Source organism: Leucopleurus acutus (assembly GCF_964270905.1).
Source record: "Leucopleurus acutus genome assembly, chromosome: 1".
NCBI classification, from domain to species: domain Eukaryota; kingdom Metazoa; phylum Chordata; class Mammalia; order Artiodactyla; family Delphinidae; genus Leucopleurus; species Leucopleurus acutus.
In genome coordinates, this window is record NC_139142.1 from 187,392,143 (window position 1) to 187,414,329 (window position 22,187).

The 22,187-nt window shown below is 37.6% G+C and overlaps 1 protein-coding gene across 18 annotated transcripts in view; it reads right to left on the bottom strand.

The window, feature by feature from the left end:
• Positions 1–22,187, bottom strand: part of CCDC7 (coiled-coil domain containing 7) — a 288,810-nt gene that overhangs the window by 16,787 nt on the left and 249,836 nt on the right. For 15 of the 18 annotated variants that reach the window (XM_082854543.1, XM_082854542.1, XM_082854544.1 and 12 more), the window contains 3 exons: positions 17,391–17,510; positions 12,504–12,533; positions 11,607–11,699 (listed from right to left, as the gene is read on the bottom strand). In XM_082854543.1, the coding sequence (XP_082710669.1) occupies positions 11,607–11,699; positions 12,504–12,533; positions 17,391–17,510 (243 nt within the window). The remainder of the gene's footprint in view (positions 1–11,606; positions 11,700–12,503; positions 12,534–17,390; positions 17,511–22,187) is intronic. The other 3 variants (XM_082854536.1, XM_082854546.1, XM_082854538.1) reach the window with 3 other exon arrangements.

Consider the following 22,187-nt stretch of genomic DNA (forward strand, 5'->3'; position numbering starts at 1 on the left):
AAATAAGTCAATTTCTGAGCTGCAAAAGAAAGGAATCAAAAGAAATCAGTTTCAGGGAAGAAACAGTGGCAATTCCTTTTAGGTGGAAGACTCATATCTCTGAAATGATGGCGTCAAGATTGGATTATAAACTTATCTACTGACCTCAATGATGTATGTTGCAACATTGTTATAGAAAGAAAACTGGAAACAACCAAAGTGCCCATTTAACAGAGGCCTAGTTAAGTAATATACTTTTATTGCCAATAATAACATACTTGTGGTATGCTCAGATATAAAGGACTTAAAAAGAATTTGGTTGATTTGGATATGCTGATGTGGAAATATTTTCAAGATACATTATTATGCTTTAAAAAGTAAAGGAACAAAAAAGATGCATAATTTCTTTGAATAAATAATGATAGAGGTGATGTCAGCAAGATAGAGGGCTAGGAGGTCCCAACGCTTGTCTCCTTCACAAACAAGCAAAATAATAAACGAACAACTGCAAACCAATGAAAATAGCTCTAGGAGAGCTCTGTACTACAAAGAAAAAGCAGCAGAAATCCGGAGGAGCTCAAAATCAAGGATGGCGGCATAGAAAAATGCAGGAAGCATTTTACCTGAGTCACCTCATCTTCTAGCCCAGGCCAGTTAGGAGGGATCCCCTCAGAGGAATTTCACCCCATGAGGAAAAGGAGAGGAGAACCCCAGCAAGCCTCACTGCCATGGGGAACTCCCACATATGCACCAGTGCTAATCCCAAGCTGATGGAGCTGCCTGGAGTCCCCCCGCTACCACACCCCTCCCCCATTACTCCCCAGGGTTAGAGCTGTCATGGTAGTAATAAGACCTGTCACCAGGACCCAGTTGCTGCTGTGCCCCATTCTCTGAGATTGGGAAGCCATAGCGCCTTACTGCCTATGGAACCAGATGAGCTGCCACTGCTCTGAGCCTCACTCCAGGTCCTAGGTTGTGGCTTTGACTCACCATTGCCAGGCCAAGCTGCTGCTGCTCTGTACTCCACCCTCTGTAGCCATTATCTGGACCCACCTGGCTTTAATGGGTTATCAGCTAGATGCACTGCTGCTGCTCTGTGACTGCCTCCCTGGGCCAGAGTTGGGGCTTTGACACACCATCCCCATGCCATGCTGCTACTGCACCCTACTCCCTGGGCCCAAGTCACTACTGCACCCTGTCATCCCAGGGCCCATGCTGTAGCTGAGTCCCCCTCTCTCCCCAAGTCACTGCAGCAAACTGCAGAGACCTAGACCTCGATTCCACAGGAGATGTGCACATGCCCACACCTCAGACTCTAGCGCCAGACAAGAACACTATAAGAAAAGAAAATTATAGGCCAATCCCTGATGACCATACATGCAAAAATTCTTAACAAAATACTAGCAAATAGAATTCAAGAGAACACTTAAAGGATCATAAGCTACGATCAAGTGGGATTCATCCCTGGGATGCAAGGATGATTCAATATAGCAAATCAATAAATGTGATATGCCCCATTAACAAAATTAAGGATAAAAATCGTATAATGAATTCAATAGATGACGAAAAAATTTAACAAGTTTCAACACCCATTCATGATAAGAGGTTTCAACAAGTTAGGTATAGAAGGAATATACCTAATAAAGGCCATACATGACAAGCTCACAGCTAACATACTCAATGGTGATAAGTTAAAACCTTTTTCATCCAACATCAGGAACAAGACAAGGATGCCAACTCTCACCATTTCTACTCAAAATAGTACTGGAAGTTCTAGCCATAGCAATTAGAGAAAAAATAGAAATAAAACACATCCACATCAGAAAGGAAGAAGTAAAATGTAGTTATTTTCAGATGACATGATTTTATATATAGAAAATCCAAAAGACTCCACAAAAAAAGTTAGAACAAATGAATTCAATAGAGTTGCAGGATACAATATCAACATACAGAAATCAGTTGAATTTCTATATACTAACAGTAAAACATCTGAAAGAGAAAATAAGAAAAAAAATCCATTTTACAACAGCATGAAAAAAATACTTAAGAATAAATTTAAGCAAAAACACTTTACCTTGAAAATTATAAGACAATGAGGAAAAGAATTAAAGAAGACACAAATAAATGGAAAGATATCCTGTGTTCTTGAATTGGAACAATTAATATTGTGAAAATGTCCACACAAAGCCATGAAAAGATGCTCAGCCTCACTAATTATTAGAGAAATGCAAATCAAAAACACAAATTACCTCACACCTGTCAGAATGGCTATCATCAAAAAAATCTACAAATAACAAATGTTGGCAAGGATGTGGAGAAAAAGAAACCATCATACACTGTTGGTGGGAATGTAAATTGGTGCAGCCACTATGGAAAACAGTATGGAGGTTCTGGAAAAAAACTAAAAATGGAACTACACTATGATCCAGCAATTCCTCTCGTGGGTATATATTCCGAAAAAAGTAAAAACACTAATTGGAAAAGATACATGTGCCCCAATATTCATAGCAGCACGATTTACAATAGCCAAGACACAGAAGCAACCCATGTACCCATCAACAGATGAATGGATTAAGTAGACGTGGTGGGTATATATACAGTGGAATATTAGTCATAAAAAGAATACTACCGTCTCACTCCCTCTTGCGAGAACACCAGAATCACAACTAGTTGCTGGACAATCATTGACAGGAAGACACTGGAACTCACCAAAAAAGATACCCCACATCCAAAGACAAAGGAGAAGCCACAATGAGATGGTAGGAGGGGCCCAATCACAGTAAAATCAAATCCCATAACTGCTGGGTGGGTGACTCACAGACTGGAGAACATTTATACCCCAGAAGTCCACCCACTGGAGTGAAGGTTCTGAGCCCCACGTCAGGCTTCCCAACCTGGGGGTCCAGAAACAGGAAGACGAATTCCTAGAGAATCAGACTTTGAAGCCTAGTGGGAATTGATTGCAGGACTTCCACAGGACTGGGGGAAACAGAGACTCCACTCTTGGAGGGCACACGCAAAGTACTGTGCACATCGGGACCCAGGGGAAGGAGCAGTGACCCCAGGAGAGACTGAACCTGACCTACCTATTAGTGTTGGAGGGTGTCCTGCAGAGGCGGGGGCAGGGGGACTGTGGCTCACCGTGGGGAGAAGGACACTGGCAGCAGAAGTTCGGGGAAGTAGTCCTTGGCGTAAGCCCTCCCAGAGTCTGTTATTAGCCCCACCAAAGAGCCAAGGTAGGCTCGTGTTGGGTTGCCTCAGGCCAAACAACCAACAGGGAGGGAACCCAGCCCCACCCATCAACAGTCAAGTGACTGAGCTCTTTGAGCAACAGTCAGCTCTACCCACCACCAGTCCCTCCCATCAAGCCTCTTAGATAGTCTCATCCACCAGAGGGCAGAGACCAGAAGCAAGAAGAACAACAATCCCGCAGCCTGTGGAAGAAAAACCACATTCACAGAAAGATAGACAAGATGAAAAGGCAGAGGGCTATGTACCAGATAAAGGAACAAGATGAAACCCAAGAAAAACAACTAAATGAAGTGGAGATAGGCAACCTTCCAGAAAAAGAATTCAGAATAACGATAGTGAAGATGATCCAGGACCTTGGAAAAACAATGGAGGCAAAGATCGAGAAGATGCAAGAAATGTTTAACAAAGACCTCGAAGAATTAAAGAACAAACAAACAGAGATGAACAATACAATAACTGAAATGAAAACTACACTAGAAGGAATCAATAGCAGAATAACTGAGGCAGAAGAACTGATAAGTGACCTGGAAGACAGAATGGTGGAATTCACTGCTGCGGAAAAGAATGAAGAAAAAAGAATGAAAAGAAAGGAAGACAGCCTAAGAGACCTCTGGGACAACATTAAACGCAACAACATTCACATTATAGGGGTCCCAGAAGGAGAAGAGAGAGAGAAAGGACCAGAGAAAATATTTGAAGAGATTATAGTTGAAAACTTCCCTAACATGGGAAAGGAAATAGCCACCCAAGTCCAGGAAGTGCAGTGAGTCCCATACAGGATAAACCCAAGGAGAAACAGGTCAAGACACATAGCAATCAAATTGGCAAAAATTAAAGACAAAGAAAAATTATTGAAAGCAGCAAGGGAAAAACGACACATAACATACAAGGGAACCCCATAAGGTTAACACTGATTTCTCAGCAGAAACTCTACAAGCCAGAAGGGAGTGGCATGATATACTTAAAGTGATGAAAGGGAAGAACCTACAACCAAGATTACTCTACCCAGCAAGGATCTCATTCAGATTCGATGGAGAAATCAAAATCTTTACAGACAAGCAAAGGCTAAGAGAATTCAGCACCACCAAACCAGCTCTACAACAAATACTAAATGAACTTCTCTAAGTGGGAAACACAAGAGAAGAAAAGGATCTACAAAAGCAAACCCAAAACAATTAAGAAAATGGTCATAGAAACATACATATCGATAATTACCTTAAATGTGAACAGATTAAATGCTCCAACCAAAAGACACAGGCTTGCTGAATGGATACAAAAACAAGATCCATACATATGCTGTCTTCAAGAGACCCACTTCAGACCTAGGGACACATACAGACTGAAAGTGAGGGGATGGAGAAAGATACTCCATGCAAATAGAAATCAAAAGAAAGCTGGAGTAGCTATACTCATACCAGATAAAATAGATGTTAAAATAAAGAATGTTACAAGAGACAAGGAAGGATACTAATAATGATCAAGGGATCAATCCAAGAAGAAGATATAACAATTATAAATATATATGCACCCAACATAGGAGAACCTCATTACATAAGGCAACTGCTAACAGCTGTAAAGGAAATCAACAGTAACACAATAATAGTGGGGGACTTTAACACCTCACTTACACCAATGGACAGATCATCCAAAATGAAAATAAATAAGGAAACAGAAGCTTTAAATGACACAACAGACCAGATAGATTTAATTGATATTTATAGGACATTCCATCCCAAAACAGCAGATTACACTTTCTTCTCAAGTGTGCACAGAACATTCTCCAGGATAGATCACATCTTGCGTCACAAATCAAGCCTCAGTAAATTTAAGAAAATTGAAATCATATCAAGCATCTTTTCTGACCACAACGCTATGAGATTAGAAATGAATTACAGGGAAAAAAACATAAAAAACACAAACACATGGAGGCTAAACAATATGTTACTAAATGACCAAGACATCACTGAAGAAATCAAAGAGGAAATCAAAAAATACCTAGAGACAAATGACAATGAAAACATGATGATCCAAAACCTATGGGATGCAGCAAAAGCAGTTCTAAGAGGGAAGTTTATAGGTATACAAGCCTACCTCAAGAAACAAGAAAAATCACAAGTAAACAACCTAACCTTACACCTGAAGGAACTAGATATAGAAGAGCAAACAAAATCCAAAGGTAGCAGAAGGAAAGAAATCATAAAGATCAGAGCAGAAATAAATGAAATAGAAACAAAGAAAACAATAGCAAAGATCAATAAAACTAAAAGATGGTTCTTTGAGAAGATAAAGTTGATAAACCATTAGCCAGGCTCATCAAGAAAAAGAGGGAGAGGACTCAAATCAATAAAATTAGAAATGAAAAAAGAGAAGTTACAACAGACACTGCAAAAAAACAAAGCATCCTAAGAGACTACTACAAGCAACTCTATGCCAACAAAATGGAAAACCTGGAAGAAATGGACAAATTCTTAGAAAGGTATAACCTTCCAAGACTGAACCAGGAAGAAACAGAAAATATCAACAGACCAATCACGAGTAATGAAATTGAAACTATGATTAAAAATCTTCCAACAAAGAAAAGTCCAGGACCAGATGGCTTCACAGGCGAATTCTATCAAACATTTAGAGAAGAGCTAACACCCATCCTTCTCAAACTCTTCCAAAAAATTGCAGAGGAAAGAACACTCCCAAACTCATTCTATGAGGCCACCATCACCCTGATACGAAAACCAGACAAAAATACTACAAAAAAGGAAAATTACAGACCATTATCACTTATGAATACAGATACAAAAATCCTCAACAAAATACTAGCAAACAGAATCCAACAACATATTAAAAGGGTCATATACCATGATCAAGTCAGATTTATCCCAGGGATGCAAGGATTCTTCAATATATGCAAATCAATCAATGTGATACACCATATTAACAAATTGAAGAATAAAAACCATATGATCATCTCAATAGATGCAGATATAGCTTCTGACAAAATTCAACACCCATTTATGATAAAAACTCTCCAGAAAGTGGGCATAGAGGGAACCTACCTCAACATAATAAAGGCCATATATGACAAACCCACAGCAAACATCATTCTCAATGGTGAAAAACTGAAAGCATTTCAACTAAGATCAGGAATGAGACAAGGATGTCCACTCTCACCACTATTATTCAACATAGTTTTGGAAGTCCTAGCTACGGCAATCAGAGAAGAAAAAGAAATAAAAGGAATACAAATTGGAAAAGAAGAAGTAAAACTGTCACTGTTTGCAGATGACATGATACTATACATAGAGAATCCTAAAAATGCCACCAGAAAACTACTAGAGCTAATCAATGAATTTGGTAAAGCTGCAGGATACAAAATTAATGCACAGAAATCTCTTGCATTCCTATACACTAATGACGAAAAATATGAAAGAGAAATTAAGGAAACACTCCCATTTACCATTGCAACAAAAAGAATAAAATACCTAGGAATAAACCTATCTAGGAAAACAAAAGACCTGTATAAAGAAAACTATAAGACACTGATGAAAGAAATTAAAGATGATACCAACAGATGGAGAGATATACCATGTTCTTGGATTGGAAGAATCAATATTGTGAAAATGACTATACTACCCCAAGCAATCTACATATTCAATGCAATCCCTATCAAATTACCAATAGCATGTTTTACAGAACTAGAACAAATCATCTCAAAATTTGTATGGAGCCACAAAAGATCCCGAATAGCCAAAGTAGTCTTGAGGGAAAAAGACGGAGCTGGAGGAATCAGAGTCCCTAACTTCAGACTATACTACAAACCTACAGTAATGAAGGCAATATGGTACTGGCACAAAAACAGAACACAGATCAATGAAACAAGATAGAAAGCCCAGAGATAAACCCACACACCTATGGTCAATTAATCTATGACAAAGGAGGCAAAGATATACAATGGAGAAAAGACAGTCTCTTCAATAAGTGGTGCTGGGAAAACTGGACAGCTACATGTAAAAGAATGAAATTAGAACACTCCCTAACACCATACACAAAAATAAACTCAAAATGGATTCGAGATCTAAATATAAGACCAGACACTATAAAACTCTTATAGGAAAACATAGGAAGAACACTTTTTGACATAAATCACAGCAAGATCTTTTTTGATCCACCTCCTAGAGTAACGGAAATAAAAACAAAAAGAAACAAATGGGACCTAATGAAACTTCAAAGCTTTTGCACAGCAAAAGAAACCATAAACAAGATGAAAAGACAACCCTCAGAATGGGAGAAAATATTCGCAAATGAATCAACGGACAAAGGACAAAGGAAAAATATATAAACAGCTCATGCAGTTTATTATTAAAGAAACAAACAACCCAATCCAAAAATGGGCAGAAGACTGAAATAGACATTTCTCTGGAGAAGACATACAGATGGCCAAGAAGCACATGAAAAACTGCTCAACATCACTAATTATTTTAGAGAAATGCAAATCAAAACTACAATGAGTTATCACCTCATACCAGTTAGAATGGGCATCATCAGAATATCTACAAACAACAAATGCTGGAGAGGGTGTGGAGAAAAGGGAACCCTCTTGCACTGTTGGTGGGAATGTAAATTGATACAGCCTCTATGGAAACAGTATGGAGGTTCCTTAAAAAACTAAAAATAGAATTACCATATGAGCCAGCAATCCCACTACTGGGCATATACCCAGAGAAAACCATAATTCAAAAAGACACATGCGCCCCAATGTTCACTGCAGCACTATCTACAATAGCCAGGTCATGGAAGCAACCTAAATGCCCATCGACAAATGGATAAGGAAGCTGTGGTACATATATACAATGGAATATTACTCAGCCATAAAAAGGAACGAAATTGAGTCATTTGTTGAGACGTGGATGGATCTAGAGACTGTCATACAGAATGAAGTAAGTCAGAAAGAGAAAAACAAATATCGTATATTAACGCATGTATGTGGAATCTAGAAAAATGGTACAGATGAACCGGTTTGCAGGGCAGAAGTTGAGACACAGATGTAGAGAACAATTGTATGGACACCAAGGGGGGAAAACCGTGGTGGGGTGGGGATGGTGGTGTGCTGAATTGGGAGATTGGGATTGACATGTATACACTGATGTGTATAAAACTGATGACTAATAAGAACCTGCAGTATAAACAAACAAACAAACAAACAAAAAACCCAAATAACACTAAACTTTCTTTGGGTTATTGGTATGGAAATATGTTAATATAAATGTTTCAGACGTTACATGAAATTTCTAAAAATCTTATATGTTCTGTTATAATGTTATAAGCCATTATTCTAGTTATTATTTTAAAATGTATACCTCAGAAATAACTAAATTTCCTTGTCAATTGCATTATTATGAACTTTCATCAAATCTTTAACCGTGGTCATTTTTAAGTCTTTTGCTATTTACATACAGTTCTGGGTGTACTCTGATGCTTTCGCAAAAATGTTCCTATAAAAGGGTTTCATCTTCAAGGAATTCATGGAAAAGACTCTGACAAGTACAGGTTTCTGGTAACTGACTATACTGCTGAACTGAATGAATAAGCATTTTCAGAACTCTAATGGAAAACTGATGAATTCATGAAAGTTCTAACAAAAGATTAAGATGAAAAAAAATTACATGGGACTGAGTGAACTGATGAGGATGATTATAATTTTTGTGACTTTCTGTTTGAATTAAAAAAAAAAAAAGAAAATCCCAGAAGCACTCAGAGGCAAAAATATACGAATCAATTTTCACAGCAAAGTAAAGGAGCTGTTACAGTGGAGGATTACTGGACTGAACGTCAATATTATGACATAGTATGAGTGTGTTTCGTGTTTAGTTATTGCAATCATTGTTGCTCTTGTTGTGGTCATCCATTTACAATGCTTGGTGTCAGTTTATTTATCTCTTGTAAAAATAAAATACAGTGTGTGTGGAAAAAAAAAGAATACTACCATTTGCAGCAACATGGAGGGACTTAGAGAATATTATGCTTAGTGAAATAAATCAGGGTAAAAATGATATATGAGGCATCTGAAAATAATACAAATGAATATACATTTACAAAACAGACTCACAGATATAGAAAACAAACTTGTGGTTATCAAAGGGGAGAGAGAAGTGGGGGAGGGACAAATTAGGGGTATGGGATGAACAGATACTAACTACTTTATATAAAATAGATAAGCAGCAGGATATACTATATAGCACAGATAATTTTCATTATCTTGTATTAACCTATAGTACAATATAATCTGCAAAAATACTGAATGACTATGCTGCACACCTGAAACTAACACAATATTGAAAATCAACTATACTTCAATAAAAGAAATGGAAATGTCTTTCAATAGAAGAATGGTTAAATAAGTTATAGCATATTCATATGATAAAATATGCAGCAACTTAAAGGTGTGAGAAATAAAAGAAGTCTATATCAAGTTACTGGGATCAAAAAATTTCACAATTTATATGGAAACACAACAGACCCCAAAGAGCCAAAGCAAACTTGAGAAAGAAAAACGGACCTGGAGGAAATCAGGCTCCCTGACTTAAGACTATACTACAACGCTACAGTAATCAAGACAGTATGGTACTGGCACAAAAACAGAAATATAGAACAATGGAACAGGATAGAAAGCCCAGAGATAAACCCATGCACATATGGTCACCTTATTGTTGATAAAGGAAGCAAGAGTATACAATGAGAAAAGACAGCCCCTTCAATTAGTGGTGCTGGGAAAACTGGACAGCTACATGTAAAAGAATGAAATTAGAACACCTCCTAATACCATACAAAAAATAATCTCAAAATGGATTAAAGACTTAAATGTAAGGCCGGACACGATAAAACTCTTAGAGGAAAACATAGGCAGAACACTCTATGACATACATCACAGCAAGATGACCCACCTCCTAGAGAAATGGAAATAAAAACGAAAAGAAACAAATGGGACCTAATGAAACTTAAAAGCTTTTGCACGGCAAAGGAAACCATAAACAAGACAAAAAGACAACCCTCAGAATGGGAGAAAATATTTGCAAATGAAGCAACTGACAAAGGATTAATCTCCAAAATTAACAAGCAGCTCAGGCAGGTCAATATCAAAAAAAAAAACAACCCAATGTAAAAATGGGCAGAAGACCTAAATAGACATTTCCCCAAAAAAGATATACAGATGGCCAACAAACACATGAAAGGATGTTCAACATCACTAGTCATTAGAGAAATGCAAATCAAAACTACAATGAGGTAACCTTACACTGGTCAGAATGGCTATCATCAAAAAATCTAGAAACAATAAATGCTGGAGAGGGTGTGGAGAAAAGGTAATCCTCTTGCACTGTTGGTGGGAATGTAAATTGATCCAGCCACTATGGAGAACAGTATGGAGGTTACTTAAAAAACTAAAAATAGAACTACCATATGACCCAGTAATCCCACTACTGGGCATATACCCTGAGAAAACCATAATTCAAAAAGGGTCATGTACCACAATGTTCATTGCAGCACTATTTACAATAGCCAGGACATGGAAGCAACCTAAGTGTCCATCGACAGATGAATGGATAAAGAAGATGTGGCACATATATACAATGGAATATTATTCAGCCATAAAAGGAAACAAAATTGAGTTATTTGCAGTGAGGTGGATGGACCTAGAGTCTGTCATACAGAATGAAGTAAGTCAGAAAGTGAAAAACAAATACCGTATGCTAACACATATATATGGAAACTAAAAAAAAAAAAAAGTTCTGATGAACTTAGGGGCAGGACAGGAATAAAGATGCAGACGTAGAGAAAGGACTTGAGGACATGGGGAGGTGGAAGGGTAAGCTGGACCAAAGTGAGAGAGTAGCACTGACATATATACACTACCAAATGTAAAACAGATAGCTAGTGGGAAGCAGCTGCATCACACAGCAAGATCAGCTTGGTGCTTTGTGACCACCACAAAGGGTGGGATGGGAGGGTGGGAGGGAGACACAAGAGAGAGGGGATATGGGGATATAGGTATGCATATAGCTGATTCACTTTGTTATACAGCAGAAACTAACACAACATTGTAAAGCAATTATACTCCAATAAAGATGTTAAGAAAAAATTTACTTGGATCAGAGGTGAGGACAATCAATGCATATGATCCTCATACTGTACAGAACATATATGTTCTCTGTGTGTGTGTCTGTGTGTATATGAAAAAATGTTTGGAAAAATATACTTGGCTTTGCTCCTAATAGGTTGTTGGGAGGAGAGGGCCCGTAGGTTTGAGGTGATTGGTAAATGGAGTCATTGGAAACACAGTATAAGGTTTTATTTCATATATCTTTGTATAGCATGGATTATTTTACCTTTATAGATAGGTTTTCTAGCTGTAGCGATCAGAGCAGGCAGAGTATCAAGTTCACCTTTCTTTTTGTTTAAGGTCAAATTTTTTCGATGCCCTAAAAAATAATAGTGTCACTAAATTATTCTAGAAATAACCTCATTTAAACTTTTAAAAAGTTAAAATAAATCTCATTAATCCACTTCTAAAGTACAGCTTCTGTAATTATATTTTAATAATTTAAATAAAGCAGCTTTACTAACACAAATATTTTCTCTTTGATTTTTCCTTGCCGGGTATTTGATATTTATAAACATAAACAATAAGTGTGCAAATCAAGAAAACGAAATAACTAAAAAACTATATAAAAATGTTAGAGAAAGAGCTTTTTAAATAGTATGTCAATAAAAAAATACTTAAGCAATCAAATCAATAAATTCTCAAGTAAAGTTTTTATCTCTACGTATCTTTATCTTAAATAAAGCATATCTTTATTTAACAAAAAAAGAAGTCTGTATTCCTACAGTGAAAAATCTAGTGCTAAAATGGAGGGAGAAATGCTATAGAAATGCTATTTTAAAGATACATATTTTGAGCACTGTTAAAAATAAAAGTATGTAATAATGAAAACAGTTTCAGTATGCTCACTTAGAGAAAAATACATTAAAATAAAATGCAGAATGTGCAATATTTAGATGGTAGTTTCTCAAAGTTAGTAGATAAAATTACATTAATGTGTTTAATTTCCACAACATGTATCTTGCTGAGAAATAAAGCATGATTATATAACACCACTGGAGCAATGGATAAGAAATAGGGTCTGTAAATTAGTTCTTAAATATTAGTGGATTAGATGGTTGGGAGATGATAATGAAAGGAAAGGAAGAAAATGAACATAACGTTTATTTTCCTTCATACTTACCCTCATGTTGACTCTTTCTATTGACCTTGCCTGGGATTGGACAAAAGAGGTATATATAAATATAAGGAAGAGGATTATAAGATGGGTTTATCTCAGGATCTATAATAGTGTGTAAGAAAGGAATGTTGAGAAAAAACTCGAGTTCCAGTTTAGTGGTGGTGGGGAAGGAAGAGCCATGCCAGAGACACCACTCATCCACTAAGCATGCATGTATGTTAGATAAGCTTAATTCAGAATTTACTTTCACTTATGTTTTGCTAAACTGGTTATATAACTAAGGCTAGTACAATCTGGTAACTTCCATATAATTAAATCTTTATTCATTGAAAACATCACATTGTACACTAAAAATATTACAAATTACCTGAATGTTCTTTATTCAATGAAGGAAAGTGGAAGGTTTTATAAACACTTGACCCAGCCCTAGATGCTCTATGAAGTACTTTTGGACGTTCAGTCACATGGGGTGAAAAGTACTCATAAGGTTCTTCCAGAAATATTTAGAAAATAAGTTAGCTGTAAGATGGGTCACACTTATAACTTTTTATTTTTAATACTCACACATTAAGTTAGTTGCCAATAAAAATAAAATTAAATAAATTAAAATAATGAACATTAAGTTTTTGAGATCATTAATTTAATTAAAATAATAAAGATGTATATTTAGAAGACTAGTTTGGAGATCAGAGCTAAGTAAAAGAAGCAAATCACAAGAGAACTCATAAGATTCCATTTCTATGAAATGTCCAGTATAGGCAAATTTTATAGAGACAGAAATTAGATTAGTGGTTGCCTAGGGCTGGGGGAGTATGAGGACTAGAGGAGAGAAGGCAGGGGGATTCTGTTTTCAAAGTGCTGAAAGCAAAAATTCACAACCAAGAATTTTATACCCAGAGAAACTATCATTCAAAAATAAAGATGAAACAAAGATATTCCTAAATTAAAACAAAAATTAAGAGATATTGATCTTATACTACCAGCCATGTCTTAAAAGAAATGCTAAAGGGAAAACCTCAGGCTGAAACAAAATGACACCCAGATGGTAACTCAAATCCACATGAAGAAATAAAAAAGCACCTTAAAGGTAATTATATAGGTAAATATAAATGACAATATACATTTTTCTTTTCTTCAATTAACTGACTAAAAAAGACTACTGCATAAAAATGTATTGCTGGACATATAAAATAAAACTCAATTTTATTTCTATATAAGAGCATTGAATAATCCAAAAACGATATTAGGGAAACAATTTTATTTGCAAAAGCATCAGAAATAATAAAATAGTAATAAATTTAACAGAGGGGCACAGCTTTTATCACAAGTTACAAGACATTGCTCAGGGAAATTAAAGAAATCTAAATAAAGATATACATTCACTGGAATGAACAGTATTCCATTGTGTGTATATATGTATACACATATATGAATATTACATATTTTGTAGATTAATAATATCATATATAATTATTAACACATACAAAATAAAACAGCTATTTTGAATTCTTTATTGGGTAAGTTGCAGACCCCCATGTCTTTGGGGTTGGTTTCTGGAAGATTATTGTGATCCTTTGGTAGTATCATGTTGCCTTGATTTTTCGTGTTGCTTGGGGTGTTGTGTGCTGTCTTCACAGTTGAAGTAGCAGTCACTTCCTTCAGTCCTTACTACTGCCTTCAGGGAAGAAACCTTCCATCAGCACTGTTACAGACTCTGAGGCTTTCTCAGACCTTGAGTGGATACAACTACTCACACTTCTTGCTCCCTCTTGTGGCAGAATTCTTAAGCTTGTATATCTTTGGATTCTGCAACGCATCAGCCCCAATCCTGACTGCCACCCTTTTGTTTCCCTAAAGTGGTGCTACAGCTCAAGTTTCTGGTTTCTCTCTGGTCCACAGACTCCCGCCTGCTTTCTCCAAGTGCTCCCTAGATGTCCAACAAAGCTTGCTCTGCCGCCACCCTCAGGAGCATCCACAGGGAGCTGGCTGCAGTGTGAGGGAAAGTGGGTGAGGCATGCCTGTCGCTTGGGGTGCCACATGCTAGCCGGGGGTATCCGCAGGTGAGGCTTTCCCAGAAGTTCATGGGTGGGCTTTCTGATGGAGTTCACAGCATAGTCAGCAGGAACTGAATCCCTTTAATGCTCCTCCAAAATGTTACGTGCCTCTCTCTTGAACTCTTCTCACCCCAAATTTAGTATTCTGGATGCTGCAGGAGAGAAATGAGTCTCTTTGGCAGTGTCCTGGACAGCTGGGGAAGCCTGGTGTTCATTCACCTGCTCTTCCTCCCACCCCACCTCTCACCCCCCTCAGAGGATGGCCTTGCTTGGCCCTAGCTGTGTCACCTTGGGGAAGGTGGGCAAAGTCAAACTGTTCCTCTTATCCACTCTAATGTGTCCAAATTCTTATTTTTCACTCCACTGGAGTGCTGGAACTTCTCCTCTAGAAACCCAGACTTCCATAAAAGCTCTCTTGTCTGTGGTGACTGCCCAAGTCGAGGTTATCCAGATGCTTCTGGACCATGGCCAAGAGGGGCTGGAACCAGTTCATAAGCTACTGAAGAGCGCACAGTCAGGATGGAGGTCTATCTTCCTATTATTTGATGCACAGGTGGATGAAACTCTGGATCCTTTGGCGTATGATGCTGGATCCCAAACTCTCACAAAGCCACTTTTGTTCATGGATGGATGTCAAATTTTTGTTGTTGAGGAGAGTTTAGGAGGGGTATCTTATGCCATCATGATGATGATGTCACCTGTCATAAATCTGCAGTGAAGTCAGTTCTGTATGTCCTAGTCTGCATTCCCTCCTGGGATCTCCCAACATCCTGGTTTTTGAATGCATAGTTTTACTGAGAAAATTATAATTAACATATAATCAAATGATGGAAAAGATGACCTAAATTTATGGATCATTGACTGCTATATGCCTCTGCTTTTTTTTCCCACCTTTTTGTAGGGGAGTGCCTACCGTGGAGTCTATCCTTGTCTGTGCTACTATATTGTGTGTGGGTGTGCGTGTGTGTGTGTGCGTGTGTGTGTGTGTGTGTGTTTTGTGGTAAGTCACATCACAGGAACTGTCCCTGAAAATGATTACAGATCACAAGACTGTGGTCTTTGGCACTGATGCCAAATTTTAATGAGAATCTGTGTAGCTCTTGGAAGAGCATGTGTGTTTTGCATGCAGGGGGTAGGGATCACGGATATTTGCAAACAGAGGGAGCACTGGTGCACTGGATTCGATAACAGCCTCAACATATCCTTGACTACCTGTACTCATGTCCTCTCACACAACTCTGATCTTAGTATATGACTTTAGTGAATGCAAGAAAAGCAAACAAATGCAAGCAGAGATGTCAAAATTGCTTGTTCATTAAGGTTTGCCCCACATGCTGTGCTAAGAACCTGAGGTTACAATGTAAAGACCCCTAAGCCAACCAGCTGGAAGATGAGAGACATGTAGCCAGGTCACCTCCTGTGACACCTGAAAAGCTTATTTTCTCTTATCTCCCAAACCACTCTTCTACATTCTGCTTTGTGGTACTGGATCTGGGATTCTAAGGACTACATTTTTGCTTTGCCAGGTAGCTCCAAGTTAGGCTGTGCAAATAGGGCAAGCTAGACGTAGATTGAAAGTTTGGAAAAGAAACAAGGGATTTGTTTCTCCCACTTGGTTACCAATGGGCTTCCTGAGAGCTCATGTCCCTTTTCAGTTCTGGTGAACATCATGCCAGCAATGTTTCTTTTTCCCAGGAGCAGAAGTTCTTTCCATGACACAAATGGTTTGCATTCTTTCCAACATATGCAGAACAAGTTTTATTAAATTTTTTAATTTATTATTTAAAATTATTTAAAATTATTAAAAATTATTAAAATTTTAAATTTATTATTAAGTTTTATTAAATTCTCACCCGAGACACTAGCAGTGCCTCCTCTTCAGAAGTACATCTAAGACTCTTCCTGAAAAATCAGCCAAGTAACATCCTCTACACTCAGAGGTCTCCTTTAGCCCTAATGGTGGAAACTTCTCCTGAAACTGCTTTCTCCATGTTACTTTAGAATTCTTTTTACACTTTCAGCTACTTGGCTAACAATTTTATACTTAGTTAACTAGCTTTTTATTCTTGCTCTCTTTTCAAACAGTTAGTGTGGTCTCTATCTCCTGATGAACACCAACTATATACCTGTATTGTCCCAAATAACAGTGAGCCAACTGCTAGACAAGTGAGTGAAGCCACTGACCACAAGCTGACCAAAGATGTGTAAGTTAGCCCAGCTCACAGCAGTCTACATTGCTAACTCCCAAATCGTGAACTGTATGAATAGTTATGCTTTAAGCTAAATAGTTTTTGGGTAATTATTTAGTAAAATAACACTAACAAATGTGGAAAAAATTTTAAAAAGGTTGAGATATGATTTAATAACTCTAAGATGGGCATAAATGAAAAAAACCCCCACCCATCTGTATGGCTGACCGTTATGTAGAGAAAAGTATATTTTTCCCAAATTGCTGGTAAAAATGTTAACACCCTTTTAGGAAAACAGTCTCACAGTATCTTTTAATATTAAAAATTAATATACACTTTAACACTACCAATCCTGCGACACTACCCCAAAGAGATAAAAACATCAAATGTAAGAATATATACTCATGGACACATTTAGTAGTGAAAAAACTTAAAAAGTCAATGACCTTTAATAGAAGAATGATCAAATAAACAATTCTGCTAGTAAAAAGGATAAATTAAAGTTGTTTCATTTTCAGGCTTGCAAGGATTTATCTAAGATGTTTCTGAATAAAAAGATGCAAAAAAGAGTAAAATGAAAAACCATACCACAAGAACCATTCTAAGTAATTATATAGTATTTTATATCTTTATATATAATTTTTTACCTTCATCATCAAAGGGTGATAAATTCATCACTTTTGTTTTATATTTACTTGGTGCAATGTGCCTGGTGTAGAAATCTTCTTGATATGAGAATGCATTTTTGTTTTTAAATAAACTCATACCTAAAGTTTAAAAACAAAAATTATATGAAGTCTGAATATTTACACACTACTCCTCAAACTCCATGTATTATCTTTATGCATTTGTAATGTTTCCTTCCCACAGTTTGGCCACTCATCTATTACTGTTACTCCAGTTTCTATAAACTATTTCATCCTTTTTTCTTCCTTCTCTTTATTCTGTGTTCCTTGGGTAGCGTCTTTTCCCCCCCAACTTCACTGAGGTATACTTAGTATACAAAAATTGCACATATTTATACATTTTGATGAATTTGAAAATATGCATACACCTGTGATGCCATCACGATAAGGTAATAAAAATATCCATCGCCTCTAAAAGACTACTCGTCTCCTTGCTTTTTTATGTGTATGTGGTAAGAACACTTAGCATGAAGCACTCCCTCTAACAATTTTTACATGCACAAGACTGTATTGTTAACTATAGACATAATGTTGTTCAGAAGGTCTCTAGAACTCACTCATGTAGTATAAATGAGACTTTACACCCATTTAACTACTACCCATTTCCCCCTACCCCCAGCCCCTGGAAACTACCATTTTATTCTCTGTTTCTGTGAGTTTGACTATTTTACATCTCATATAAGTGAAATTATGCATTATTTGTCCTTCTGTGACTGGTTTATTTCATTTAGCATTAATACCTTTCAGGTTCATCCTTGTTGTTGTGTATGGAAGGACATCTTTATCTTTTAAGACTGAATAATATTCTATGTCTATACTACATTTTCATTTTTCCTCAGATTTACTGAGACATAATTAACATAAAACATTGCATAAGTTTAAGGTGTACAATGTGATTATTTGATACATGAAAGGATTACCACAATAGAATTAGTTAAAACCTCCATCACCACACATAATTACCTTTTTAAATTTTGTAGTAAGAACACTGAAGATGTACTCTCCTAGCAACTTTTAACTATTGTCATCACACTGTATATTAGATCCCAGGACTTATTCTTCTTCTCCCTAGAAGTCTGTACCCTTTAACCAACATCTTCCCATATCCTCCACCCCACAGCCCTTGGTAACCACTATTCTACTCTCTGTTTCTGAGTTCAACTTTTTTAGATTCCACATATGAATGATATCATACAAATGCTTTCCGTCTCACTTATTTCACTTATATAATGACCTCAAGTTCCACACTGTCCCAAATGGCAGGATTTCCTTTTTTTATATAGCTGAATGACATTCGATCGATTATCTGTCTTTATCTCTTCATCTGTCTTCAGACACTTAGGTTGTTTCTAAGACTTGGCTATTGTGAATAATGCTGCAGGGAATATGGGAGTGCAGATATCTCTTCTTAAATAGTGACTTGACTTCTTCAGATATGTACTCAGAAGTGAAATTGCTGGATCATATGATAGATCTATTTTTATTTTTTGGAGGAACATCTATACTGTTTTCCATAGTGGCTGTATCAACTTAAAATCTCACCAACACTGCACAAAGGTTCCCTCTTCCCCACATCCTCACCAACTTTTATCTTTTTGATAATAGTAATTTTAACAGGTGTGAGATGATATCTCACTGTGGCTTTGATTTGCATTTTCTTGATTAGTTGAGCACCTTTTCATGTGTTAGCCATTCATATATCTTCTTTGGGAAAATGTCTATTCAGGCCCCTTCCCATTTATAGTCACATTGTTTGTTTGTTCTAATATTGAGTTGTATAAGTCCTTATATACTTTGGATATTAACCCCTTATCAGATAGATGGTTTGCAAATCTTTTCTCCCATTCCTTAGGTTGCCTTGTGATTTTCGATGGTTCCTTTTGCTGTGTAAAAGATTTTTAATTTGATGTTGTCCAAGCTGTTGACTTTTGGTTTTGTTGCTTGTGCTTTTTAGTGCAATGTCTGAAATGTCATTGCCAAGACCAATGTCAAGGAGCTTTTTCACTATGTTTTACTGTACGAGTATTGAGGTTTTAGAGCTCACATTTAAATATTTAATCCATTTTGAGTGAAACATTGTAAACAATATAAGATACAGGTCCAATTTCATTCTTGCATATGGATATCCAATTTTCCAAAACCATTTATTAAAGAGACTATCTTTTCCCCATTTGTAAGATATTCTCTGTAGATGACATGATCATATTTTTTTCTTATTGAAGTTGATTTACAATGTTGTGTTAATTTCTGCTGCACAGCAAAGTGATTCAGTTATATATATGTATATATTTTTTATATTCTTTTCCATTATGGTTTATCACAGGATATTGAATACACTTTCCCTGTGATTTACAATAGGACCTTGTTGTTTATGCATTCTATATATAATAGTTTGCATCTGCTAATCCCAAATTCCCAATCCATCCCTCCCCAACCCCCTCCCCCTAGGCAACCACAAGTCTGTTCTCTATGTCTGTGAGTCTGTTTCTGTTTCATAGATAGGTTCATTTATGCCATATTTTAGATTCCACATATAAGTGGTATCACATAGTATTTGTCTTTCTCTTTCTGACTTACTTCACTTAGCATGATAATCTCTAAGTCCATCCATGTTGCTGCAAATGGCGTTATTTCATTCTTTTTTATGGCTGAGTAGTATTGCATTTTATATATGTACCACATCTTCTTTATCTATTCATCTGTTGATGTACATTTAGTTTGTTTCCATGTCTTGGCTATTGTGAATAGTGCTGCTATGAACGTAGGGGTGCATGTATCTTTTTGAATTACAGTTTTGTCCAAATATATGCCCAGGAGTGGGATTGCTGGATCATATGCTAACTCTATTTTTAGTTTTCTTGAGGAACTTCCATACTGTTTTTCATAGTGGTGGCACCAATTCACGTTCCCACCAATGGTGTAGGAGGGTTCCCTTTTCTCCACATCCTCTTCAGCATTTGTCATTTATGGACTTTTTAATGATGGCCATTCTGAATGATGTGAGGTGATACCTCATGGTAGTTTTGATTTGCATTACTCTAATAATTAGTGATGTTGAGCATCTTTTCTTATGCCTGTTGGCCATCTTTATGTTTTCTTTGGAGAAATGTCTATTTAGGTCTTCTGCCCATTTTCTGATGGGGTTGCTTGTTTTTTTGATATTGAGATATATGAGCTGTTTGTATACTTTGGAAATTAAGCCCTTGTCAGTCGCATCATTTGGCAAGGCTCTTTTTTTACGGTCTTGACTCAAGCAATACGAGCCCCAGATTTCATGGCTGAATGGTGCCACTGGCTTTGCTCTGCTGAAGATCAGCTTTGCCTGCTGTACTCTCTGCTCAAGTGTTGCTTGGATACAAATCCTCCAAGTGTTCTGGCCAGGCTTTCTGGCCAGGAAGGGCCAGGAGCTACACTCAGGAGTGAGGCAAAATTGAGCTCCCCTGCCTGGGCAGAATGGGAAGGCCACCTGCAAGCAGGCCCCCTGGTCTTCCTGATCAGGCTTTCCGGTCAAGAGGGGCCAGGAGCTTTGTCCAACAGTTGGTGGGGGCTATTAATTAGCTCCCTGCCTGTGCCAAGCAGGGAAACTGACTTCAATCCCTCCAAGGCTCTTTGAAGTCTTGACTCAAGCTGACCTGCTCCCCAAGTTCCCTGGTTAAATGGTGCCACTGGACTTGCTCTATGGACAATCAGCTTTGCCTGCCATACTCTTCACTCAAGAAGTGCTCCATAGTTTCCAGGTGTTCTGACTCATCTGCCTGGTAAGGTGGGGCAAGGAGCTACTCAGCAGTATATCAAGCTAGGGCTCAGCTCCCCTGCTTGGAGGGGGTAGACAGGGCTCCAGAGCTGTCAAGGCTCTTCATTTGAGGAACCAAACCATACAGACCTGCATCTCAGTGTGTCACCTGGTGAGACTGTGCCACCCTCCCTCTTGTTTCTCCAGGTGAGCAAAGCTGCTGGTCAGGACTACTACTTGGGTACTGCAGGTAAGAACTTGGTCTGCCAAGATCCCAGTGCTGGTTGTTGCAAGCCCCTCCCCCTTCTCTGTCACAATCAGATTCCCAGTAGTCAAGCCCAGCAGATTACCCCGAGATCCCTGTGGTAAGAAGTGAGGGCTCTCAAGAAGTGACCCACAATGCTGGTAGAGCTGGAAATCCACGCTGGGCTCTTCTTTCAAACTGGAGGAACTGAGGGCTGAGGGGAGACTTCTTGGTGTTGTGCTGCACCAGCCTGGGGGAAGGGCAATATGGTCAGTGTGTAGCCGCTCCTCTTATCCATCTAATGTGGTGTGTCTTGGTCTCTGTTGTGCAGGGCGTGTGCTACAGCCTCACTCCCATGTTCTAGGATTTTTTCAGTGGTGTCTGGTCCATGAACAGTTTTTAGTAATTCTTCTTGTGAGGAGAAGTGACATCAGGAATGACCTATGTTACCATCTTGGTGCCATCACTCCTCACCTTTTATGTCATAATTTACCTTTCGTTTATATTGTGTATCCACTACCGTAGCTGTAGTTGTTTTTAATGTTTTTGTCCTTTCACCTTTATGACAGAGTTAACACGCCACCGCGTTACAGCACCAGAGTGTTTGAAATTTGACTATATACTTGCTTTACTATGGTGCTGTATATTTTCATATCATCAATTAGTGTGCTTTCATCTCAGCTTGAAAACCTCCTTTCAATATTTCTTATAAAGCAGTTCTAACGGTGATGAATTCACCCAGCTCTCCTTTGTTTGTGAGCCTTATCTCACCTTCATTTCT